Here is a 25,792-nt window from a genome sequence, read left to right on the forward strand (position 1 = left end):
TTAACTGGCTCGGGAGGTAAGACAGTGGGATCCCAGCTATGGAGCAAAAGCTAAACACAGTTGTCCACTTCAAACAAACACCTCTTTCATTTAACCTTTCCCTGGACAAATCCCTTTCAGGTGAATCAAGTGAGGGAACTAGGAGAATAAAGCAAGAAAGGGGGGGAAAAAAAAAGAAAGAAAGAACGAGGAGAAATGACAAGGAAAATGAGGAAGATGCAATGAAATTGGAGTATGTGTTACAGGATACTTAGAATTCCTGACAGAAGCTTTAGAAACATCCAAGACAGACAGGATTTGGCTGGATTTATATATTATTACCTCTGCTGTTACTTTCTGGATATGGTATTACTGGTCTCCCAGGGGTGTGCAGCAGATCAGAATTAATGAAGGGCTTGTGCTTGGGATAGTCTAGAAATGAAGCTGCGGAGAGTCCACCTGTGAGTGAAGCAGATTTACCACTTCCTTGGAACATACCCTGAAAATGAAGCACAGTTGTTACTTGGAGTCCTCTTTTCACAGACACCAGTTGCAACAAGCAGAGAGAACAAGATGCAATGTTAATTGTAATCACCCTCTTCAGCGATAATTATATGTCCTATGAAGAGCCCAAGAAGGGCAGCTGAGAAGCTCTCTCACCCTCAAATGCAGTATGTTTCTCTTCATCCCCAACTCCTCCCTATTCCTGATGAAGTGAACTGCAGCTCACAGCAGCTTGTGCATCTTTCATTTAATCAGTCTATAAGGTGGACCTCTTTCTTACCAATTCTTGATGGATGAACAAAGACAACAACAGTTTCATTTTTATCAGAAGCTACCACTGCAAGAAGGTACGTTACAAATGTCAAATTTTCTTTACCACAATTTCGGCTACAAGTGTCATTTTAAGCCTAACTGAACTTAAAATAGCCTCTGATGTAACCAGACAAACTTGTTCTTTGGTTCCATTCCATAGTTTCCAATTTCCAGGATGTGGCTGATTTCTATTTACTTGTAGGAACTCATAAGGGAGTCTTCTCCTTAGGGAACATGCATGGTGTGTGGTGAAAATATGAATATACTCTACTGTACTTAAGGTTTCTGCTATTTGTTTGGCATAGAGAATTTAAGTAAAATGCTGGTATTTACATCTCTTAAATGAACACACAAGCTGCTTGCAGGCATTAAAGAAACAAAACAACCAACCCCAAAAAACAAAACAAACAAACAAAACAATACAGCACTTCACATGCTGAGCTCAGCACATGCCCAGAAGAGGCATGCATGTTGGCTGAAGTCGGCTCACCTGACCTGTATAGGTTGGGTGCTTTTTAGTTGGGCTTTTTTGGCATTTTTATCTAATAGCTGATTCAATTAGATAAAAGCGCCAAAAAGCTCCATTGAACAGCCTCATCTATACAAAAGCTGCAGAGCCAAGTTGAAGCAACGAGCTGCTTCTTCTGGTAAAACATGTTTTTTTTGTTTTTTGTTGTTTAATGTCTGCAAGCAGCCTATTGTTTCAGTTGTTACTGCTGCACCCATCATTAAGCAATAACAAAATAAATGCATCCAACTGGATATCAGAAAGGTGGCCTTTTTTTAACCTCCTATAGTTTTCCACTAAACATTTATTTTAGAAATAATGTGACAACTTGAAAAACCTGCCAGTTCTAGTGCTATCTTAGTTTTGCTACCACTAATGTTTGCTTGTTTTTTAAGGGGGGAAACATTTAGGTCTTCAATTAAGTGCAGAGCCAGTCAAACTCATATCACACAGCATCATATAGAGCCACTTAAAGTGCTACAAGGAAGAATTTCAGGAGGTGAGAAAGGAAGAAAAGAAAATCCTCAGGTGATTCTAGTCTCAATCATAACCAATCTCACTGTAAAAGAAATGTGGTTCATCAGTATCAGAAAGCACCGAGATTAAGAAATGGTGATTAAAGTTAGAGCTACTTTATGATAGTGTGTAAGTACAATGTACAGAATTGTGAAATTGAACTACGAGTCATACAGACAGCTTGGATTCTCACCTCTCCCTGCCCCAATATTTATTAATAGCAGAAACAGGACTGATCTCAGAAGAAAAGCATATACAAGTCTGTAAGTGCCACTGGAATATATGCCTTTGGGAATATATTCAGCAGTCCAGCCAGCACACAGGGATTACATACAGACACATTAACATCCAGCATATTAGTATTCAGTTAAACATGTTCGCAAACAGGAAACCTGGAACAAAGTATAAATAAAGAATATAGTAGATGACTAAATGCCATCAAACCAACAGCATCCATTAGCTTTTTTTTTTCTCCTTTTTAGCCAGTCTATTTAAACTCAAGAACACTATGTAATAAAGCAAAATAAATATTTGCCACCCTCAGTCTTAGCTGTGTGTTGTTTAGGCAATTTTGGCCACTGGCTACATACACTAAATCTGAATGTTGCAAAGCAGAGTCAATATAGACACCTGCTTGGGATCAATGTTGACAAACATCCTGCCAAGTATTAACCATGGTATAGCTTAGACAAACATTCCTTGCCACACTCTAAATAGCTACACTCCATGCTGCCAAATAGGGTTTACTTATGAATGTTTCCTATGATACTCTACAAGTCAACAGGACTGGGCTGTTCCAGATGTTTGGCAATTTACTGACAAATAGCAAATTGGATTTTGAATTAAAAGGTTCAAGATACAGCTGGTAAAACAGCCAAAATACACAACTGACCACCATACCCACACAACCCAGAAAAACTCAATCATCACGATAGCCTGGCCCTGCCTCTTACGTGAGATTTGCTTAGTTCTTTTAGGCCTGAATCCTGATTTTGGAATTGATTACAGAAGACAGCCCCTTTATACATATTTCAGGATATTCAACCCAAGGGTACATGGATGCACAGGAACATTTATTGGGAGGAAAGGGGAGGTGGGGGTACTCTATCCAACTCTATCTTCTGCCTCTCAGCTACCCTGCTAGAAGTTTACCAAATACCCCACTCTAAGAAGTTGTTTTAGAGTTACAATCTAAAACAGAACATTCCCTGAAACTAACGCAATTCTCACTCAGGAGCAACTGAAACTAAAAAAATTCAAAAAAAAAAAAATCAAGATGTACTCATATAAACAAGGGAGAAAACACACACTGATGAACTGGATTTATCTAGGCCAGGGGCGGGAAATTATTTTGAGCAGAGGGCTGCTTACCAAGTTTTGGCAGGCTGTCAAGGTAGCCCCGCCCCTTGACAGGTGCCCTGCCCCCTGGTCACCATCTTGGGACCAACGTCCCAATGTCTTGAGACCAATGTCCCAGGGCCAGCATTGGTGGGGCCCAAAGTGGGGCACAGCCTGGCAGAAGTCTGTGGAGCCGGGCTGGGCTGCACCAGCAGGGAGGGGGCAGCTGGACCAGCTCCATAGAGCCTTTGCCACCTTGTTCTGGGCCCCACTGGCACTGGCCCTGGGACACTGGTGCAGGCCCTGTGCTCCCATTGGCTCCCTGCCTGCTCACCCCCAGCCCCGCGGTACAGGCCAGGGGCAGCACACAGCCCCGACCCTCTGCTCACCAGCAGGAAAGAAGCTGGTGCTGAGCATGGGGAAAAGTGGCCCCTCACCTGCCCCATGGCCGCGTTGCAGGTGGTGCTGAGTGTGGGGGAAGGGGGAGAAGCAGCCCCTCCCTGCCCCACGCTCGGTGCCCCGCGCTGCAGCTGCTTGCAGCCTGCCTGAGGCTTCCTGTGCCTGCTCTGGACAGCCCTGCACGGGCTGTGAGTGCTTGCAACACAGGGCACTGGCCATGGGATGGGTGAGGGGCTGCTTTTCTCTGCACAGGGAAGGAGCCCAGGGAAAAGCTGAGTACAGGGGGGAAGCAGCCCCTACCCTGCCCGGTGCCCCACGCTGTAGACGCTCGCAGCCTGCATGGGGCTGTCTGGAGTGGACACAGGCAGCCCCATGCAGGCTGCAAGCAGCTGCACCACGGGGCACCAGGCGTGGGTGGGGAAGGGCTGCTTCCCCCCCCCCACCCCCCACGCTCCTTCCTTGCCCAGGGTCATCCCCCCCTTACCTGAGCTTCCCACACCAAGGCAGCCATGTGCTTCCAGCCCAGAAACCCCGGAAGAGGGTTTTGGAAGGGGTGGGGAGGGGAGATGGACAGAACATTTTTGACAGGAACCAAGGGCAGAGAAATATTAATTTTCCAATTTTTTTAGGGGCCCTGCAGGCCGTATTCAGCCCGCAGGCCATATTTTGCCCACCCCTGATCTAGGCTGTACAGCAATTACATTAGTCTATGAAGAAATAGAGAAGAAAAGAGGAGGAAGAGCCTAGGAAGAGTCTCCTCATAAAGTGTTAGCAACCTATGCCATGTGGAGCCACTAGATCCAGCCTGCAGAGTTGGGGCTCCTCACCACAGCACCTAGGGAGTAGGAAGAAGAGAGTGGCAGCAGCTGCTGGGTCCTCACACCAGCTCATCTAGGAGACTCAGCAGGGTCACTCAGCTACACTGCCAAAAAATATCCACAGAATCATAGAAAACGAGGGTTGGGAGGGACCTCAGGAAGTCATCCAATACAGCCAGCTCTTCTGGACTCCTCCCCCTCTCAGGCTGGCTTCCCAGGGGATCCTGCCCATGAGTTCCCCGAGTGAGCTGAAGTCTGCTTTTCTGAAGTCCAGGGTTACCCTGCTGCTCTCCATCCTTCCTTTCCTCAGTATCCTGAGCTCAATCATCTCATGGTCACTGCTGCCCAAGTTGCCATCTACTAATACATTCCCCACCAATTCTTCCTGGTTTGTGAGCTCCAGATCAAGAACAGCCTGGCCCTAGTTGCCCACTCCAGCACTTGCTCCAGGAACTTGTCCCCATCACTCTCCAAAAACTTCCCAGATTGCCTGCACACTGTTGTATTGACCTCCCAGCAGATGACAGGGTGATTGAAGTCCCCCCCCATGAAAGCAAGGGCTTGTGATTGCGAAACTTCCGCTAGCTGTTTGAAGAAAGCCTCACCTACCACTTCCTCTTGGTCTGGTGGTCTATCGTAGATACCCACTACAACATTTTGTAGGTTTTACCTGCTGGATGGGGTTGTTTAGAGCTGTGAGAATCTTGCAATCAAAAAAATATACTGACTTGCTATTTCATTCTTTTTAGTTAACTTCAGATAAAGTTTCCAAACCCCACCCCCCTACCCCATGTCAAGGCACTTAATTTAGAAAATGCTGAACTGAAACAATTTTATCATTCAAAAATATTATTCTGGCTGGAGCAATTTGATAAAGTCATGAATAGTGTTGATTAATCCAAATGTGCATTTTTAACTGAACAAAATATTCAACCAAAACCTTTTACCCAACTCTACTCTTGTTAACTCTTACTGTAAATAAGACTAATCCACTTCAATTCAAGCTCTTATTCAGAACCTTAGTGGAAAAAAAGTCAAGTAATTAGCGTTACTCAGAAAGGAATACGAGGACAGAGCACTCATCATATAAGTGTAACCAAGTTTAGAAGTTTCTTAAATAGCTTGTTCCTACAAGCTCTTAGTAGTTTAATTGAGAACATGCAACTGAGCTCTGACAGCAAGAGAAAAGGTGTCAGTGACAAGGAGTAACAAGCACACAATGCCCCATAGTTCAGTTTCACTATTTGATTTCACATAATGTATTATTTGCATTTCCAAAGTGTGTGAAGTGTGGGCTTCAGCCCAGTTCACTATCAGCATGCTTCCCTTTCTGAGAGAGTAGGTACAGGAAACCCCTGAGTGGGCAGTTTCAGTTTTTAAGACCCACATGTTAATAGCTTTTTTGAAAGGGAACAGTTTGTTCTCAGCTGTCTTGATGCACATGAGATAAACAGAATTAAGAACAGAAGCCCCGTCTAGTTTTTGGCCTACAGGACACATGGCCACATGCCCTCTCCCACAAGCTCACTGCTGCAGGTGGAAAGCTGAGGCTGGGGGAAAGTGACAGTAAGACAGAACTGAGCAGGATTACAGTCTTAGCAGAGAGTTACCACTACCCTGTGGCCAAGAAAAGGAGATACGCTTTTTTTAATCTCATGAGCCACTGCCAGCAGTTCTCATAGAGAGGCTCACACACCCCTTCCTCCCAGACCACACCTTATATTGCTAGGAAGGAACTGCTAAAAACTAATGCAGCTGCCTGCAAAACCAGCAGGCCTGGCTTCTGAGAGCTATAGTGTCAGGGAAAGGCAGCCAGCCATTTCTTCTTGGGGAGGAGGAAGAAAAATGGGAGAGCAACATTTCCAGAATATCTTCTAGTACAGGGGTCGGCAACCCCTTTCTCCGCTGGCATGCATGCCAGAGCAGGGCACACAAGGCCATTTTGCTTGGCATGCCACAGCCAGCCCAGGCTCTAGGAAGCTGCCACTGGCCATGGAGCCCAGGCTGCTTGCAGGTGGCCAGGAGGCTGCAAGCTCTGCTGCAAGCAGCCTGCGCTCCATGGCTGGCAGCAGCTGGGAGGCCGCAATCAGATGCACTGGGCACCACAGCCCTTCACCTGTCGTGGGTGCATGTGCACTTTTGGGCAGACAGCAGCAGAGGGGCAAGGGTTGCACTACCCCAGGCCCCTCCCCTGCCATCCAGCTGGAGGAGTACATGAAGCCCCGCATCTATGAAACCCGGCCAAGGGCTCTGGAGCCTGCTAGAAGTGAATTAAGATTTATTGGGGCCCTGCACAAACACAGAATTGGGAGTCCCCTCTAGAGGTACACTGATATATCAGTGGTATAGTGGATTGGCACTGATAGAAGGAAAATTAATGTTATTGGCTCCTGGCTTTTTTTTGGCTGGCATAGCCGATTAATGTCACTGACAAATGCCACATACATGTGGCCCGTAATGCAGCAGGGCAGCTTGGAGAGCAGCGTCCTGGGAGTAAGTCAGTCAGTGAGAAGGTGTGTGGGGGACAGGAGTGTAGGGGGGTATATGGAGGCCCCCCCAACAGTGAAGGAGGGTGTAGGGCAGGGGTAGGCGCAGCTCAACCAGGGCGGTGAATGCAACCCCAGGGCCGGAAATGGAATGGAGCTGCAGCTGGCTCGTCCAGGGGGCACTGGGGGCAAGGGGGGGAGGGGGAGATGGCTCCTTGCCACTATGCACACCACAAGGGGAGGCATGAGTTGCATGTGCCCGCCCCCCCCCGGATTTGTGTGTGGGGCAATGATAGGCTGCCCACTGCAGGCTTGGGACCAGGGGCTGTGTCAGTGAGCAGTGGTGGCAGCGCTGGGAGGAGTGGCTACAGGGAATTTTGGGGTGGCTATAGCCTAGCAAGGCCCCCCTAGCACCACCTCTGCTTGGGGCACTGCTCTGCTGCCCATGTGGGGGGCCTGGGAGGGCTATAGGCACCCCAAAATTCCCCATAACCACCCCTCCCAGTGCTGCCAAAGCCACCTACTACCTGAGCCCACCCCACATGCAGCCCAGCCCCCCTGCCAGGAAGAGGCTGGCACACCCCCTGGCCCCGAGTCCTTAGCAGGCAGCTCACCCTTGCCCCACACACAAATCCAGGGGGCACATGCCCCCCATGCCTCTCCCAGGAGTGTACACAGTAGCTGGGAGCACCCCCCCAGACAAGCCTCCCACAACTCTGTCCCACTCCCCGCCCCAGGGTCCTATTCACTGCCTGGGCTGGACAGCACCTGCCTCTGCCCCCTCCCTCACTATGGAGGCCTCGATCAGCACCCCCACTCCCATTAGACTTACATGCAGGGAGCTGGCTGCCCAGCTGTGCTCCTGGCCACATGTTTAAATTTTGCAGGTTCCCTCATGCACCCCCTGCTGCTGATTGATGGAGGAAAAAGCTTGTGGTTCGCTCCTTGGCAGGGAAACAAAAGCTAAGGGTTTAAACTCAGTGTAATTTTTGTTTCCCTGCTGCTGATTGGCTGAGGGGCCCCAGCAGCTGCTTGCTGCCCACCAGCTGGGAGACAAAAATGGTGTCAGGTTTAAAACCACAGCTTTCACTTCCCTGCTGATGAGGGAGCACTTGTAAGCCACAAGTGCAGTCCCCAATTGCCAAGGGCCCCTGGGCTCAGGTCCGCCTTAATTCACCAGCTAGCAATTAATCCACCTATGCCTGGCGCAGTTGTTTGCAGCCGCCCACAGCCAACCCAGGCTCCGGGCAGCTGTAGCAGGCAACCAGCAGGCTGTGAACAGCTGCACCAGGCTCTGGAGTTCCGGCACCATGCATATCAGGGCACAGGGTAGGGAAGGGGCCAGGGCAGTGTCCCTCTCTCACCATCCACCCAGAGGAACACACGCAGCTGCCACCTGCAACGATGATTGGGCACCTCATGGCTCCCCTGTGGTCTGCCCCTGCTATGCCAAGTGAAGGCATCAGTCAGGACTATGGTGTTTTTTTCACTCCAGGCAAAAATATTCCCAACCCCTGTTCTAGTAGGTGGTGCCAACTAGTCTACCCCCCATTTCCCACAGCTCTGCCCCAGAGTTCACCCCCAGTCATGGTTTCTGCTCACTGATATTCACAAACAAGAGAACATAGAACGTGAACCCTGCTGCACCTCACTGAGCTGGACCCCTGAGTCACTTAAGTCACCTCAAGACCCATCAATGAGCCATAGCAGAGATCATCTTTGATTGCAACAATGCATTTCTGAGGAGGAAAATAAAGGGGGCCCTTCCTTTCCCTATATTATGATTCCTTCTTTTTTAAGCTTTTATTGAACAAGGACCTTGGTACTGGGTAATTTTGGGTGGCTCCTGGAGCTCCTAACGCCTGCATTGGCTACACATTAACCCCCCAAAACTGGTTTTAAGCACTTCCTGTGTGGCTCAAAGCCTCTCTAGGCTACACCTTAATGTAAATAATGCCCCCTCCCCTGCATCAAGCCCATTGCCCACCCCACACCTTCCCAGATCTCCATTCACTGCCCCCTTCTTACTTATGGCTGCCCATGGTGGCTCTCCCGGGGGAACAGGCAGAGGAGGATTAACCTTGCCATTGTCTGGGCCAGACTCAGCCTGGAGAAGAGCAGCAGGGCCTGGGGACTGGGCAGCATGTTAACTCTTCCCTGCCTGCTCCCCTCAGGGCAGACACCTGGGAAACTACAAGAGTGGGGAAGCTTGTGATGGAGGTAGGGTAGATTCCTGCCTTTCAGTCCCCCAGGCCCCTGCTGGCCTGAAGCAGGACTGCTCCACACGTGAACTAGCACTAATACCTATGGCCAGGTGTGCGTGCGGCTCACAAAGTAACATATAACAGGCCCCAAGGTTCCTATTCCCATGTCTAATCTGAAGTCTGTGGTGTGCTGACATGTTCCAAACAACAGTCCCTTGGGGAGGGGAAGTCACTGCCAGTACCAACTGACTCAAAGAGCTCATTACAAAAATACCTGGCCTTCAGCTGGGAGTCTGCTTCCCTTCTCCACCAGAGCATGAGGCGAGGGAGAAGAAAAGGCCCTGCTCTCTGCTCTGAGAAAAGCTGGTGAGAAAGCAGCTCAGGAGAGTGGGGTACTAATAACACCAAGGTTGTAGGTTTGATCCCTGGTTGGCTAAAATTGGGGGGGGTTTGCAGACCCCTATAAAGTTTTGAATGGAGGTACTGACCCCTCTGAATCGTAAGTGTGGATATTCACGTACTGTTGATTGATCACATTCATAAAATCATAGAAAACTAGGGCTGGAAGGGACCTCAGGAGGTCTAGTCCAACCCCCTGCTCCAAGCAGCACCAGCCCTAACTAGATCACCCCAGCCAAAACTTTGGCTAGCCAGGTCTTGAAAGCCTCCAAGGATGGAGATCCCGCCACCTCTCCGGGGAACCTGTTCCAGTGCTTCACAGCCCTCCTAGTGAGAAAATTCTTCCTAATATCCAACCTAAACTTCCTTTGCTGCATCTTGAGACCACTGCTCAGGGGTGGGCAAAATGCAGCCCATGGGCCGGATGCGGCCTGCCAGGCCCTTCTATCTGGCCCACGGGGCCCCTAAAAATTAAAAAAAATTAATATTTATCTGCCCCTGGCTGCCTGTCCTGTGGTGCTCAATGGCTTGCCAAAACTCAATAAGCGACCCCCTGCCAGAAATAATTGCCCGCCCCTGCCATTGCTCCTTGTTGTCTTGCGCCACCACTGAGAACAGCCCAGCTCCATTCTTTTTCAAACACCCCTTCAGGTACTTGAAGGCTGGTATTAAATCTCTTCTTTTCTAGACTAAATAAGCCCAGTTCCCTCAGCCTCTCCTCACAAGTCCTGTCGCCCAGTTGCAGCCCGGGCGCTTCCCGCCTCCACAGGCCCCTCGGGCGGCCCCGGGACCCTCCCTCCCACCGGGTGGCAGCAGCCCGCGGCTTCAAGCCCCGCCCGCGTCCCGCGGCCTCTCACCGTGTGCTGCGGGTCCCCGGCCGCCGCCCCCGCCGCCGCCATGGCCCCACGCGCGGGGGTGCGTGTCCCTTTAAGACCGCGGCGCCCATGCGAAGGGTAGCACCCGGGGCCTCTCCGCGCGCACCAGAGGCCTCGCGACTGACATCACACCCAACCAATGGAGGAGTTCAGAGCATGTTTGTTCGCAGCTAGTCCCGCCCCCGACAGAGACGACGCTTTGGCGTCATAAAGCCAGCCCCTGGCGCATGACGGACAGCTGAGCCGCCCAATGGGAAGATGAAGGGGGGGGCCCCCACAGGGAGCATGGGGTGAAACCAAAGGCACAGGTGAGTTCGCTCGCCACGGGTTTACGCAGGCGCCGATCCGCGCCGGAAGAAGAGGCCGGGTCGTTGCCCAGCAGCCCCCTCCCTCCCCTGCAGCCAATGAGCATCCAGCGGCCGCGCTCCGGCGGGCCAATGGGAGCCGCCAGCCAATCGGGAGCCCCCCGCAGGGAGGCGGGCGAGTGAGCCGGGCTCGCCCATTGGGCGGCGACGGGGCGGGGCGGGGGCGAGGTTTGAAGGCCGGTTTGGCGCGCGGCGCTGATTGGCCGACGGTGGGGCCGGGCGGGGCGGGGCGGAGGCGGCTGCCGAGCGCAGGGAGGAAGCGGCGGCGGCGGCGCAGGCTCGCGCGGGGCCTAGGCGGCGCCGCGGTGTTGGCGAGCGGGGGCGGCTCAGGCCCGGCCCCCCCTCGCGGGGGGCGGATGGCGGCGGCGGCGGCCCCGGCGCTGTACGCCTGCACCAAGTGCAACCAGCGCTACCCCTTCGAGGAGCTGTCCCAGGGCCAGCAGCTCTGCAAGGTGCCCCCGCCCCGTCACACGTTACATGCATGGCGCGGGGAAGGGGCGCCATAAAGCTAGGCCGGCGGGGAAGGGTCGATGACTCTTCCCCACCTGCTCCCGCCTGGGGGCCGTGCAAGGCCGTGCGGCAGGACACTTCCGAGCCCTTCAGGGGCTGGCAGCAGACCCGGGAAAGCTTGTAGTATTGCCCTTCCCCCCGCTCCTCCCCCCCACGCCCCGTCTCCAGACAGATCGAGAATAATAATAATAATAATAGAAAAATTACCGTTTTCAGGCACCGTTTCTGTCCAGAGCTTGGCGTATGCCTGGTTCACCAGTCCGGCAGGGAAAGGAGCCTGGGGAAACCCTGCGGGTACCCCGAGGGGGTGTCTGCGTGGGGCGAGGTCCTAACGGCCCTTTTTGTTTTCAGGAATGTCGCATCGCGCACCCCATGGTCAAATGCACCTACTGCCGCTCAGAGTTTCAGCAGGAGAGGTAAGGCACGTGTCGGGAGATGGGGACAGGCCAAAAACACGAGCTGGGGGCTAAAACGTTCTCGCGCGTCAGCGGGATTAAAATCCAGAGTTCAGAAACGGGGCTTGATGGGTGACACTTGGCATCCGAAAGCAGCCGGCAGCTTTTTCTGATCGTGCACGCCTGCCGCAAGGGAAACTGGTCATCACGGGTGAAAATATGAGCGGTTTAAAGTGAATGGTAAAAAGTTTGCCAAACTACGGCCGCAGCAATTCACTTCCCACTTTGCTCAGCGCGAGATGCAAGAAGATAAACGCATTGTATACTTGGCTAGTTTGGACTTGTGAGATTTTAAATATTTTATGCGCTTGTATGCATGTTTGGTAATAACTGGTAAGGAATCAATACATCTTTGTTGTTGAATTCAACTTTGCAAAATTTTCTCTTTAGCAAAACTAACACAATATGCAAGAAATGTGCCCAAAACGTGAAGCAGTTTGGAACGGTGAGTTGGCAGTTTATTCTCAAAAAGGCATGCGAGAGTCCCATTATCCAGCCAAATACAATAAATGTGCAAGGGACAGCCTGTGTCTTGATATTATGATGCACAGTTGAATATTTTAATTCAGGGTCTAAAATAGTTTCAGTTGTAAATGCACTTTTTGCACATAACTTTGTGGAAAATGAGTCTTTTGGGATGAAGCTTTCTATTCAGGAGAAATCTTGTGAAAAGTTATATTTTCAACAGCTGAGTACTTTTGCTATTTTTAAAATAGGCACACTTTTCCCCTGCAGGATTTTCAAGAATTGAAATGTGCAGTCAAGTTCAGTAGTTACAAATAATTAAGTAGATGCCTTGAATGTATACACTTGCACATGCATCATTTTTTCCAAGCTTTTGAACAGAAATGCTTATATCTAGGGGCTGCTGTTGCTGTCCCTTGTCTTCAATATCTGATTAATGAGAAAATCTGATCGTGGAGCAGGGTTAGTATATAACACCCATTAATGTTTCTTAAACGAAGGTGACCACACTAGGGTTATTTAAAAAAAAATGTGGCTTAAATTAATTTTAATTTGCATTTCCTTACCTTTAATTGCCACTTAGATCTGTGTTAAAGAAGTTGTGCATATAATGGGTAATTCTTTGTTCTGATATACCATTTTTGTCAGAGTGCAATGTGGACATTGTGGGGAGGCAGCTGAGATTCACTATAATAAAAAGCATTTCTTTTGTGAAACAAGTGCTTAGATCCTATAAACTGTGCAACTAGAGTCTTACTTTGTAGATAAGATACAACTTAATGGACAAGTTAAATATAAAAGCTCTCATCATGTAATCTGCTTAATACTTTGTAAATTGAAACAGGATGTCCTTTGAAAGTCCTAAGGGATTGTAAACCAAGTATAATACAGATGTGCCAACACCTGTAGCAACATTTTATTAAAAGCGGAACTTGTTTCAAAGCAAACTGAACTTTAATGGCATTTTTAGAAACTGTGGGAATTTTAGTTCCCAGTTTCATATGTTTATCAGCTTTATTTTGTGATATAGATTAAAATCAATTGACCTTCAATTATCAGAAGAGTTATTTTGTTCCCCAAGGGATTGTAGGTCTTAACCTGGAAACACATGCCTGCAGCAGTCAACCCCCTGCATATTTGAAGGGCTTGGGATGTTCTCAAAACCAGTCAGAAAAATATTAATTTGACCATTTACCTTTTGTGAGGCAGAGATATTTTTTTGGTATCTTACGCTGCATCACCTATATGCTTGAGGGAGTTATTGGACAAGCTGTCAGGTATCAGGTGTCTTTCCTTAGGTCTCCTCAGATCTTTTGGGGTTGGGGGGGGTTCTTATTTCTTGGTAATGTAAAAAGTTTGATTTGGTACTTAGAGAAGAAGAAGCTGTCATCCAAAATTGGGCATTTCTTTCATAGAACATGTACATAAGTGTTTATTTTTCCCACTTTGGCTGGCATCTTTTAATGGAAAAAAAGTGTAGAGAAAATGGAATGTAATGCTAGTTGGAATGCTTCATATTTAAAGCAGGATCCCTGAAATATTTATTAGCTTAGAAACACCATTTTATTTTTGAAAATACTAATGTTAATTTAGTATGGTGGGAGTGTTGTAGTCATGATGGTCCAGGGAAAGTACAAGAGGCAAGGGTCTTTTTGTGATATCTTCTATTGGGCCAACTGTGTAGTTTTTTGGAAGAATTTTATTATACTGACCTTAATTCTGCTTCTCTGTTATTTTTCAGCCGAAGCCTTGTCAGTACTGTAATATTATTGCAGCATTTATTGGCACAAAATGTCAGCGTTGCACAAACTCAGAAAAGAAATATGGACCACCTCAGACATGCGAACAGTGCAAGCAGCAATGTGCTTTTGATCGAAAAGAGGAGGGAAGAAGGAAGGTATGCATTGTCCTTATTGAACTGTAACAATTTAACATGAAAACAAAAGGTATGACTGAAAATCTTCTCTCTTTAAAAGTAACGGTGAATTTCACTAACATCAAAAAGTTGTAAAGAGCCTTGCATTTACTTTTCCAGTGTAAGGACCTTCCATGAAACTTTGCATTAAAAATGTGATCCATGAAGACTGGATACTAGACTAGCTCCTCTGCTGACCAACCTGCTCTTAAAGAATCTATTTTCTTTTATTTTTTTAATGCCAACTCTAAAATATAATCTAACCTTGACAGGTGTATAGGAACAAAGTTAATGCAATGGAATAGTGCGAGTGTTTTTTTTTTTCCCCTACTTCCCACAACCTTGAATACTTCATTTCTGTAACTTGGATTTCTTATTTCCACCTTTTCCTATCAACCTTCAAGACTTCCTTTTAACCTTTCCTATGGCTCTGAGTAGACCTGTCCATTTTAACTTCTCAAAAGTGCATAGACATGGCTAGCCAAGTTAGTTTGGAGTTAGGCAGGAGATAGGGCAATGTAGAATCTTAAAACAGATTGGTTCAGAGGGGCATATGAGCTTTTGTGGGCAACAGCCTGTTCCATCAGATGCTAGGAATGGACTGGCAGAAAGACAAGATTATATATAGAAGGAAAAGAAACAGGAGGGTGGGGAAGGCTGCTAAGAGAAGTAATAAGTGGGTTGATTAGATCAGTTGAGATGAACAAAGCAGTTAACTCTGGTGTTCCTCCAAGTGTTAAATTAGCCCAAGTAATAAGATGTTAATACGTAGTCCCTATTCGTCTGCCTTGTGCCTCTTGTGTCAATCTAGTCACACAGGTGTCTTTTTATTAGTGATAACCCTTTTTGTTCCAGGTTGAAAACAACACTGCCATCAAAGACACTTTTCCTTATTTACTATAGAGGACTGGACCAGGTTCATATAGCATTTCTTATTCTGCTTTGGGTTAAAAAAGCTTCCATGGCCACGTGAGACCTAAGCTAAAAGTGACTGCTTCAGAGCAAAATTTTCCAGTTCTTGGAATATGTAGTATGTGTCTATATTTGGTAGAACCAATTCACAGTGTAACGTACAATGTTGAGAAAAAGCAGAGTAAGCATCCTGTACATTAAAGAATGAACTTCATATACCAGACTCGCAATGATTTCTCTTGAATATTGAACTTATCTTTCTAATACCTAGTGCATGAGTACTTAACTGCAATTTTTTTTCCCCAAAAAGGTTGATGGAAAGTTGTTATGTTGGCTCTGCACACTGTCCTACAAGAGAGTTCTACAGAAGACAAAGGAACAGAGAAAAAGTCTAGGGTCTTCACATTCTAATTCATCATCCTCATCTCTGACTGAGAAAGATCAGCATCATTCAAAACACCATCACCATCACCACCATCATCACCGTCACAGCAGCAGCCATCACAAGTAAGTATTCTAATTAGAGGTAAAGTGTAACTGTTAACGGGGGGGGGGTGGGGAAGCACAACTCCGTGCCACGTGCTGTCCCCACTGCTCCTGGGTGCTGACTGTGACTGGGTTACAGCCTTGTGGTCAGTGCAGAAATTGTACCGCCCCGCTGCCCCTACTGTGGCTGGGCCCTGACTCCGGCTCGACTGCAGCCCTGCGCCCCACTGTTTGCTCAGTAATCTCGCGAGGGCATGTGCCCCCTCCCCTCTCACCCGTGGGGGGCCCCTCCCCCAACATGTCACTGATGATTCTGATTCTCTAAAAGGTTCTTACTTGATGGGATAAGTAGTGAGGTCATATTTCAGGAAATTTTAAACATCACTTAACAGCAACTTTCAATTACTGAATTGAAAGTGGAAATCAAATATTTTGGCGTGAGGGGGACACGCCACAGACGGGCCTGCAGTGCTACATACCACACAGTCGCACCCGTCTGGACATGATCTTTGAATCTCCATGTTCCCATCACTTGAAGAGATGAGAAATAATTCAGTAAAAAGCAGATCCTGTTTGTAGCCTAATTACCAGGTAATAATGTAACTGCCTGTAGATCTAGAAGAGTAATTTAGTTAAATGCTAATGAAAATACTTTTCTTAGGAACACTTTACTTCTGTTTTGTTCCTTCAATTTAGGAAGAGTTCTTCTCCAGTCAATGTAGTACATGTGAGTCTTGTTGATAGTTTATGAGGTCCTGTCCCATCAGCAACAAGGCAGTGCTATTGTAAGTTAGGCTTTTGATGGTTATCTGGCCATTCTTACAATACTTTTCGCTATTTTAATTTATTCCTGCAACTTTTCTGAATATTTGCATCAATCTTGCTGTGGTTTAAACAGCATACTAATTTTTTAATTGTCTTTTTACAGCCATATGTACATCCTAGTTAGCCTTAAATGGCTGGTTCTCTGAGTATCTTGCTTTTGTTTTTTACTACCATATTAAAAGTACACTGTGGTATGAATCATCATAACTACAGATAACACTTTAGTTTAAATTCAGAGCTTTTTATAATTCCTTTCCTTGTATTTCTTAGATTTATGTACTCCAGCATATTGTTCAATTACTCCTTTAGTGAAGCCCACCTGAATATTTTCATTCTAATTCTCATTTTAATTTGCTTATAACTTTCTCGGCTTCCTCTTATGATCAAACACTGCTTTGAGTAGGGATAACTTTTAAATAAGATGGGCTACTTTGAAAATGAAAAGCAAAAGTGACAATTGGAAAAAACAGTCTTTCCTTTACAAAAAATAATTTTATTCCTTCTCATCCGTCTAATTTGAGGAAGAAATTGACTTGGCAGGTAAATAAGGAGGACAGAAGCCTAACTTCTCCTGAAAATCCTTTTTGATTTAAGATATAACTGGTCAAATATTATTTCCTGAGACCTAGCAAGCATCTGGTAGATAAAACAATGTAAAGTAACTTGACTTTTAAACAGACTTATACATATGGCAGAATGTATACATCTTTTTGGAATTCTATATTATAGTGTTTCTGGGTAGATGGCCACAGAAGTGGTTGCCCCACTGGACTGGCACTTTCTTGTGTTAGCAGTTTCTGTTTTAAGCCCACTTCAGCCATATTAAGATACCCAACTTTTACCCACGAGTAGAGCAGTGGACATGCTGGGGGTGGGATAGAGTTTAAACTGTGTATTGAATTAAACTGTGCTCAACAAGAGCTCATTTTGTTTCAGTGCCATGGTCTGGGTTGCACCATGAACCCAACTACTTTTTTTTTGCTCTTACCTGTACCTTTCAAATGACTTAATGTACTCATCAAAGTAGTTCTGCTCTGTCAAGTATTAAAGGAGCAGTGTCAAATTCACAAAAACTAAGAAATGCCAATATTAAGGTTTTACTGTCAACCTTAACTCTGCCCCTTGTTCTTTATGACAACATTTAATTAAAGGATTTTGATCTCAATAAAACATAATCATAAATGTGATTTAATAGATGCTTTGGTCGCTGGCTAACAACACATGAATAATCAGTAAGTTCCTCTAAAAATGATTGGGGCAGGGCTTTGTCTAGACCTAGATATTGCTTGCTAGTCAGAACTTAAAAATGAATACGTGCATGTTGTTTGGTTACAATGACTGGAAGCTGAATTCTTGCTAACTGTATGTTAATTGCATGTATTTCAGAATAGGCAGCCTGAGTCCAGAGCAAGATCAGGGACTATGGAAACAGAGGTAAATACACTAACCATTTCAGAATAATTTAGTAAATTTGCCTTACAGTTTTTATTGAAAGTTTTGGGGGTTTTAGAGTTCTGCTGTATGATGCAATGCTACTGCTTTAAATTTACATTTTTTTTTTTTGTATTTGATTCTAGCCATAAATCCTCTGCAGCTATTCAGAATGAAACTCCAAAGAAAAAACCCAAACTGGAATCCAAGCCATCCAATGGAGATAGGTAAAGCTATATTTTCTACAACTGAGACAGTTCAACCAAGTAGAGCATTGGGTTTATGGCCCTTAGCTACTTTTGCTTGGAGAATAAAAAGTGAAAAATGGAATTGTCCATCCAGGCAGCTTGTGGGTTGCATGTTTTAGTGCTGTCAGTCAGCTGAATGGCTTTATGAGTAGAAAACTGGCACTGTGTTTCCTGCTTTTTGAGGTGTTCTAGGCAAAATGAAGTAAAACTTGAGTATAAGACCAGTCACCAAGCAAATGGTATTCCCTAAAACTGTTTTTTCAGTTGCGTGCAGGGTTGAACCTGCTGCTTGAAACTGACTTAATATCTAGAGAATGTTTTTGGACCTAAATGTTTGAGACTACACTTTTATGCTGTCTCTGACCAACAGTGGGAATAAATGTAAAAAGTGGCTGCTTCAATTGAGAAGTGTTTGACCCCCTCAAAGCTAATACTCAATTATATTTCTGCAGGTGTATGTAATGTGTGCCATTAGTAAGGTAATTTGCCAGTTGCATCCATTTCTGTCAGGTACATACTTTTTTTGCATTAGTCCTTAAGGATGTTTGTGGAATTCTTAATTATGCAATTTGAACTTTGAAAAATATGCCATTTTTGGTTGATGTGAGTAACAGTTGTGTTTTGTTTTTTTTTACTTTTAGTAGCTCTATAAATCAGTCAGCAGACAGTGGGGGAACTGACAACTTTGTCCTCATAAGTCAGCTAAAAGAAGAAGTAATGTCACTGAAACGTCTTCTGCAGCAAAGAGATCAAACCATCTTAGAGAAAGATAAAAAGGTAAAAGATAAAAGTGGTTAATAAGAACTTGGTGAATTTCCTTTGTATCTTTTATGTTCATAACTGTTTTTGTAAAAAAAAAATACAGTTGTGTGTGAATGTTAAAACAATATTTGGAATATTTTTATTTTTGTTTTGTGCATAGGTATCACACCCCTATCACATCTTTAAATTCTAATCATAAAAGCTATGTGACTCTTTTAAACATAGATAGCTCATTCTAAAATGGTCTGGATTACTAATGTTTGAAAGTCCTTGCCATTCCACGATCTTAAATGGTTAATGTGAAACAATTTGAACAGAACCAAGTTTGTGTAAAAGCTATCATTACCATTACTGCTTTTGATAGCCTCTTCAGAAAATGTTCATTCTCTCTTCCTAGCGAAGGAGGCCACAGGTCAGAAAAGAATCTGACTTGCCTGTTTAAATGTGCTTTAGTGGGTGAAGCATACAAAAAAGGCAGTGGGAGGAAATTTATTCTTGCATTTGCTTGTCCGCAGTGAACACACAACTTGCATTTGTACCCTTTTTATAGGGAAAGCACTCTTAGCAACTTAATTTTGTGAGGTAAGAACTCAATTTTTTATAGTTTAACCTATTGTATTCTGATATATTTAAAGGCATTTTAGCTCTTCTTAGGTCACTGGTCTGAGTATGTAATCCCTCTGCAGTGCAGCTTGGATTAAGCAATTTTCACTAAAACTGTGGGGAGTTTAATCTCTGGTCCCACTTAACGATACTGATATTCATCTATTCACCTCATATATATGGTTAACTTAGTGGACATTGATTTCCAAAAAGGAGTAAGATATTTATCAGAACACTTATGCTTTAATGTTTTGGTGAATTTTGTTCTTTCTAAAGCAAAACAAACAAATAACTAAAGATGAATGATCACACATAGTAGCTAAACATTTACTAAAAATGTATACTTTAAAATATTGTGTTAGTATTGCATTTCATTGGTTCCAGGTTCTCTATAACTATCCAATATTCTCTTGGTAAGAATTAATCATCAGGTCTAGTCTATATAGTTATATCTGTATTAGAAAAATGTAGCTGGATGATCAAAAAAAATAAGGCTCTACTTGTATTATAAAGGCAAGAATTAGCTTTTTCCTCTACATAGCATTTTTGTACTGGTGTGTTAGAACTGCTGCCCCAAGCCCAATAACAAGGTGTCATTGCCACCTTGAAATATCCTGCTTCAGCCTTCAGTACCAGTGCTTAATGGTATTAACATTTGGCTCATCAGTAAGGCACTTCATCCAAAAAGTGTCATCAGGAGTCATTTGGAGGAAACTACTTGCCCTTCAGATCACCACTTCTGAATCCCCAGGCAGCTTCACATTGAAGTTCTTGACATTCCTGTTTTCATAAGTTCAAAAGAGGGATAGCTCTAGGAACAATGTGTCAGTATCTCGAGTAATGTATGCAAGGGTCTTCTACATTGCAGTAGCACCTCTAGTGCTTGCTTCTGACCTTCCATCAAAATCAGCTTGAGCTTAATAGCTACACTCAAATGTCATCTCTTTGACACACAAAAAATTGCTCTTACATGCACAACCCCCATATCTCTTTTTGCTGTTAATCTTCCTAGCACAGTGTTTCATTATTTTTGAGACCTCATCAATGCTTCAAGGCCCACATCTTGCTCGCATATCTACCATGATTCTTGAGAGAAGCATGGTAGTTACACACTTAACCAGGATTTCCCTCTTTCAATCCAGCTGCACAACCATGCCTTTCCACCGTGTGTGAACCGCTTGCTGGAAGCATGTCGGATGCCTCAACTTAATTTGTTTTTCAGATCGCTAAGAAGTATATAGTTCCTTGGTTGCTACCAGCAGTGTCCCCTATCCGAGTGAAGAGTAGTGGATCACATCAGTCCTGATAAGAAAATACCAGTCAGTTTTTATCAATGAGTTGTTACCCCTCACTTCAGTAACTACTAGAGATGCATTGGTCGGATATCGGATTGATACCAGCATAAAGAAAATTGTCTATATCGGATATCGGCTTGTTGGGTCGATAATTTGGCCCATAAATGCCCGTGCTTCATGCAGCACAGCAGGGAGCAGAGGTGGCAGCATGGAGAGCTGCCTCCAGCTGGTATCAGCCCCCAAAATCTATATCAGTGAACCTCTAGTAACTACTTTGTCTTCCTGGGCAAAGAGGATATTAAACTAGACTAAAAAGGGCTGGCCTTTGAAGGACAAACATCAGAAGCTTACCTATGATGGATAACAGTGTGGACATTAGTTGCAGCTTATTAGGCACTAGGGCCTCCTGTCTCAGGAATCCGTTTGCTTTCAAACAACTGGGTTTTGCAGGCGGGTCCTGAAAAGTTCTACTCTAAAAATCCCACGTAATCATTATATTCAGAAGAAGAGCAATTTTCAGAAGATTTTCAGCTCCACTCAGGTCAGAAGGGAACTTTCTTAGGATAGTTCATTTTTCAGAAAGCTAATTTTTTTTTATCTCAATTACTTTATTATATCTGGTTTATTTGCTTCTGTGGAGGCTTCATTTCCTGATAAATCTGACCAGAGTTGTCCAAAATGGCTTATGCTTCTGTCTACTGCACTTGAGAGTTAAAATGCATTTAGAGGATCCATTTCTGCCTGTCTTGTGCTCAGGATCTGAGACCCAGGAACAAGTAACTTTGCCGTATATGTTTTCCATGTTTTTTTCTCCATTACTTCGGTGCTTGTAAAAGAAAAGATATTTTTTTGCAATTTCTCAGTTGGTCTAATAAAAGGTATCATTTTGGAACCAAGAGTTCTAGATTTTTACATTTATTTTATGGATCCTCTGAAACTTACTTTCAGTTTATAGGTGAGAAAGGCCTTACTGTAAGGAATCCTTTTATCATATCTTTGGAGGTGTCACAAGTTAATGTGTTATGCTAATTATGTATTAGTAGAAACATGTGACATGTTGCAGCCAAGGACTTGCAAAGCAGTCTTGTAGCTGAGAGTATGGATAAGCACTTTAAATTGGTGTGACCAAATATTAGAAATGCTGTTGAGGAGCTAGACCCCATATCCAGTTCCTGAGCAAAATAAATACATACATCTGTGTTCAATTATTTCACATACAGCAGAACTAAAATACTTCTTTTATGAAAAATTTAACACTGTTGAGCTGGTATCACAAAAAGTACATGACGATGAACCTATTTCCCCTGAGACTCTTTAGCTGGTCAATTTGAAGCCTTCAGTACCTGTCATATGGACCTGTGAAATAGTACAGTTAAAAACAATATAATTATAATACAGCATTCCAGGAACCCTCATAGAAGTTGTTGTATTTTTTAGTTGACGGAGCTGAAGGCAGACTTTCAATACCAGGAATCTAATTTGAGAACAAAGATGAACAGTATGGAAAAAGCACACAAGGAAACTGTGGAACAACTACAGGTAATTACTTTACAAAATAGTTTAAGTTAAAGGTGTCATTTTAAGAGTTAGTTTTATTTAAATACTTTTAAACATTGAATAATGATCTGTTATTTTATCCAGCTTAACATTCATACAATCGTTCACTCTCCTAAGTTGTTTGTAGCTATCTGCAAATTCAGGTATATTTCTCCATATGAGTTAACACTGAAGACATGGTACAAGTATGTCTTTGGAACTAAACGTAAAAACCTTTGAGACTTGTCCTTACTCACCAGTTGATTCAGCTTGCTTCTGCCTCTTTGAAGCATGCCTCCCACTTTGTGGAATGCTTATTTACCTGTTTATCTGACTTAATGACTTAGCATAACCATGTAAGTTTGCATTCAGTACAGTGATGTAAGCCACACTGAAAGCAAAGCAACTGTTTGAGCAGTAAGAAAACTGGAACCTATTCATTTGTACATTTTAGAATGAACAAATGTTTCTCTGATGCAAAAAATAGATATATTGATTTTTGCAAAGTGGTACAAGGAGTTTGGCGATCCATCTACCATGTAAAATTAATGGAAAATATGTAATGTAGCTGTAGATACCATACACTGGTGAAAATGTCATCCATTATATCCTTGATTATTCTCAGAATACAGCTTTTTGAGTAGTGGCGTTGTTGTAAATTCACAAGGCTGTCAGTGTCTCCATGCCATGTCATTAGTGGATATAATATTGGAATGGAAACTATTAGGATTTTGCAAAATTGCTTTTGTTATGTTTAAACAGGAGAGCATTTCTATAAAACTTTCTTTTTATCTGTATTACAGGCCAAAAACAGAGAACTACTCAAACAGGTTGCAGCATTGTCAAAGGGTAAAAAGTTTGATAAAAGTGGGAGTATACTAACATCTCCTTGAGGAACTGGCTATTCATGTGGGGGTTACTGCTCAATGTAAATTTGGGTAATTCTGTGAAGCCCTTAAAATCCTGTGTAGTGGAAAAATATTTTTGCACACCAGATTAGTTGGCATGTTTCCTACACACTTTTATAATATGCAGCTTTTTTAGTTATTGTTCGGATTAGATCCTTCAACTGGCTTGAAGATTTTTTTTTTTTTAATTTTTTTGATATTGGGAACTTTTTTGCCAGCAATAGTATTAAACAATTGCAGAGAGGTAATATAGCAGTGCTCTTTTTAAAACACAACATGCAATAACAAAATAGGTGTACTTTCTAAAGAGTTCAAAGCAGCAGTGGAGTCCTTTAAAATATGCTAACTTCAGCCAAAAGTCCATTTTCCAGTTTATAAATCTACAATGATCCCTCTTTTGAAATACAGATATGAACATTGGGTTCTGGCAACTGTTCTTTTACTTTGTATCAGAATGTAGTAAGAGTAAGATGGAAATCATGGTGCTCTTAAGTGAGGCTCAAAAGACATAATGTATATGTAAATACAATTGTAACAGTTATATTCTTAGTCATAACAGGTAACTAGCATTTTACATTCTTGTGATAGGGATTTGCTGAAAAATGATCTATTGTACAGTATCAGAGGCAGTGTGTTTTTTGTAAGATTTACTGTAGACTTTTCTTGCAAGTGCCTTTCTCCAACTGTTTATTTATAGGAATGTTGGTATTTTGTACATAAGGTTTTTGTTTTAAAATCATGTTTAATAGATGTTTATGTATATATAAATGTGTGTACAGAGGAATCGGAAACAAAGATCAAAGTTGCTAGTACAGTGCTTGAAGCAGCAGTAAGAACTAGCTAATTGATGGGCAGTGAGTATTGGCTTTAGGTAACATTAGCTTGTGTCATTGGGGGGTGTTGGATCTTGCTAGTGCTACTCATGCCAAACACTTCCTAAATAGAGAAAAGTGTTTTTTGCTTCACTAAATTTTAGTGGTTTTGTTTATTTTTCCATCTGGAAAAATGTTTTCAGTCCTAGTTTTTCAGTTTCACAGCAGACATGCTCCCAATGTTACTTTCTGAATTAGTGATATAGCAAAGCTCAATATCTTATTTTTAAAACTGTAACGTTCAGAATGTTTTAAGTGTGCTAGCTGTAACTTATGGGTGGTCTTTTCAATTTAATTGCTAGATTCACATATTTTGCATAGTAAAGATACACACCAAGAAAACAGTAGCCAAAACTGTAACTATTAACTGTAAAGTTAATAAAGGGAATGGATATTATCTCAAAACTGATAAATATTTTTCAGTTTATAAATTACATCAGTTCAGATTTAGTTTTGTTACTAATTGACTTTTAACACAAGGATTTGAATTAGACTAAATATAAAATAGCATAGATGGAGGTCTCTGGAGAAAGCAAGCTAAGAACCAGCATAAATTGGAAAAGACTTCTGTCAGATGATATCTCTAATTCAGCTGTTGATTTTTTTTTTATTTTTTTTTTTTGGTAAAGTATAACTTCTTGCACTTCAGTTAACTTAATTGTGTGTGATGCCAAGCTGTTTGGAGAACTAGACTGAAGTTCTCTGGCTCTCCACCCGCTTGCTACTAAGCTGTGGACAAATTCACAGAGGTTTAGACATATTTTAGCAGAAACACAGACTTATAAATAATTGGAAAATTAAGGTAGCTTGTTTCCTACGGTGTAGGGTTTTTTGTACGCTGAAGTCAACTTTGTACATTTATAAATACTGTTCTTTAAACTTGCTAATACAGCTAGGATAGAAGGTGCTGCTCCTATCCTATTGGGTTGTTTGTGTGAGAGATTTGTTTTTTTAATATAGGCATTTTTCTGTATTTCTTTAATTCAGAATACTATTTTGATACCATTTTTTCTGGTTTAATGGCCACCCACATCTAGTGGGTTTGCTTTTAAAACAAATTCAAAACTGCACATCAAATTGATGAACTGTCTTAAGACTTATTCAAACCTGTGTAAGCTGCAATAGGAAGTTTTTAAAAAAACAAATTGAAGTTCAATATTATGAGTACTTGTGGTTTATAAATCCCAGTACTAAAAACTTTTAGGGGCTTCACAGTATTTAGTTCTAATTAAATACCTGATCTTTTTATTCCATAACCTCATTTTTAACTTGAATTTTTAAAGATTGTAAACTAGTAAATTGAATCCCAGTTCTGACAAATGGTGTCCTGGAGCTGTAGAATATCTGACATAAGGAACTGATGTTCTTTTTAATGTGGATCTGCAAGGAGATATGTTGTACTGTATTGTGCTTTTTAGCCTGTTTTCAGATGTTGATTAGCATTGACCAGTGATGGCCATTTTGGCTCAAGTTATTTATGTATTTTAAGCCTGTGAATATTGCAGTCCCCTTTTAGATAGTATGTCTAAATATGCATTCTGCAGTGAAGATATTCAGCTGTCCACATGTATAGACTATTGAAATACTGTACTGGCACACATCTGACTGTTGACATTTTGTACCTTTTCTAAATCCAGTATTTCACAATAAAAGCTTGTCAAAATACTAACCTGTCCATTTCTATATTATTCTGAGAGAGATACTTTGTTTAAACATCTGCAGTGCCAGAATTAACCAAAACTTAGTGTTAGTCCCATTTTTGAGAAAAATCATGAAGGCTTTATTATGCAGAATGCTAGCTTTCTGCAGTAATTACATACAGAATAATTTCACTGTTTTAGTTATACACGTCAGATTATTTCTCTT

At 43.3% G+C, this 25,792-nt stretch overlaps 2 protein-coding genes across 6 annotated transcripts in view; one reads left to right on the top strand and one right to left on the bottom strand.

Moving 5' to 3' along the window:
• The window catches only part of CEP57 (centrosomal protein 57), a 31,929-nt gene extending 21,408 nt beyond the window's left edge, over positions 1–10,521 (bottom strand). The window contains exons 1-2 of one of the 4 annotated variants that reach the window (XM_059721141.1): positions 10,321–10,521; positions 322–478 (exon numbers count right to left, since the gene is read on the bottom strand). In XM_059721141.1, coding sequence (XP_059577124.1) covers positions 322–478; positions 10,321–10,362 — 199 coding nt within the window. In that variant the 5' untranslated portion in view covers positions 10,363–10,521. Of the gene's footprint in view, positions 1–321; positions 479–7,692; positions 7,780–10,320 lie in introns of those variants that run through there. The other 3 variants (XM_059721143.1, XM_059721142.1, XM_059721144.1) reach the window with 3 other exon arrangements.
• Positions 10,522–10,966: 445 nt separating this feature from the next.
• Positions 10,967–25,591, top strand: FAM76B (family with sequence similarity 76 member B). Of its 2 annotated transcripts, none has more exons than XM_019483648.2 (10): positions 10,967–11,155; positions 11,565–11,629; positions 12,059–12,113; positions 13,875–14,030; positions 15,271–15,467; positions 17,658–17,705; positions 17,849–17,929; positions 18,595–18,727; positions 22,048–22,149; positions 22,950–25,591. In XM_019483648.2, the coding sequence occupies exons 1-10, from the start codon at positions 11,060–11,062 to the stop codon at positions 23,037–23,039; spliced, it is 1,023 nt and encodes a 340-aa protein (XP_019339193.1). In that variant the 5' UTR covers positions 10,967–11,059; the 3' UTR covers positions 23,040–25,591. The 2 variants fall into 2 exon arrangements, with proteins under 2 accessions (XP_019339193.1, XP_006270032.1); XM_006269970.4 differs by having other exon boundaries at positions 10,969–11,155; positions 18,592–18,727.
• The last annotated feature ends 201 nt before the right edge of the window (positions 25,592–25,792 follow it).

The sequence above is a fragment of the Alligator mississippiensis genome, chromosome 1, assembly GCF_030867095.1.
Source record: "Alligator mississippiensis isolate rAllMis1 chromosome 1, rAllMis1, whole genome shotgun sequence".
Lineage (NCBI taxonomy): Eukaryota > Metazoa > Chordata > Crocodylia > Alligatoridae > Alligator > Alligator mississippiensis.

What these genes read in the sequence shown, in the direction of transcription:
- FAM76B (XM_006269970.4), top strand. Translation starts at nt 11,060, where the DNA reads ATGGCGGCGGCGGCGGCCCCGGCGCTGTACGCCTGCACCAAGTGCAAC. An exon ending in AAGCCATCCAATGGAGATAG is followed by an intron (nt 17,930 to 18,591) that starts GTAAAGCTATAT and finishes TTTTACTTTTAG; the next exon opens with TAGCTCTATAAATCAGTCAG. An exon ending in TCTTAGAGAAAGATAAAAAG is followed by an intron (nt 18,728 to 22,047) that starts GTAAAAGATAAA and finishes TGTATTTTTTAG; the next exon opens with TTGACGGAGCTGAAGGCAGA.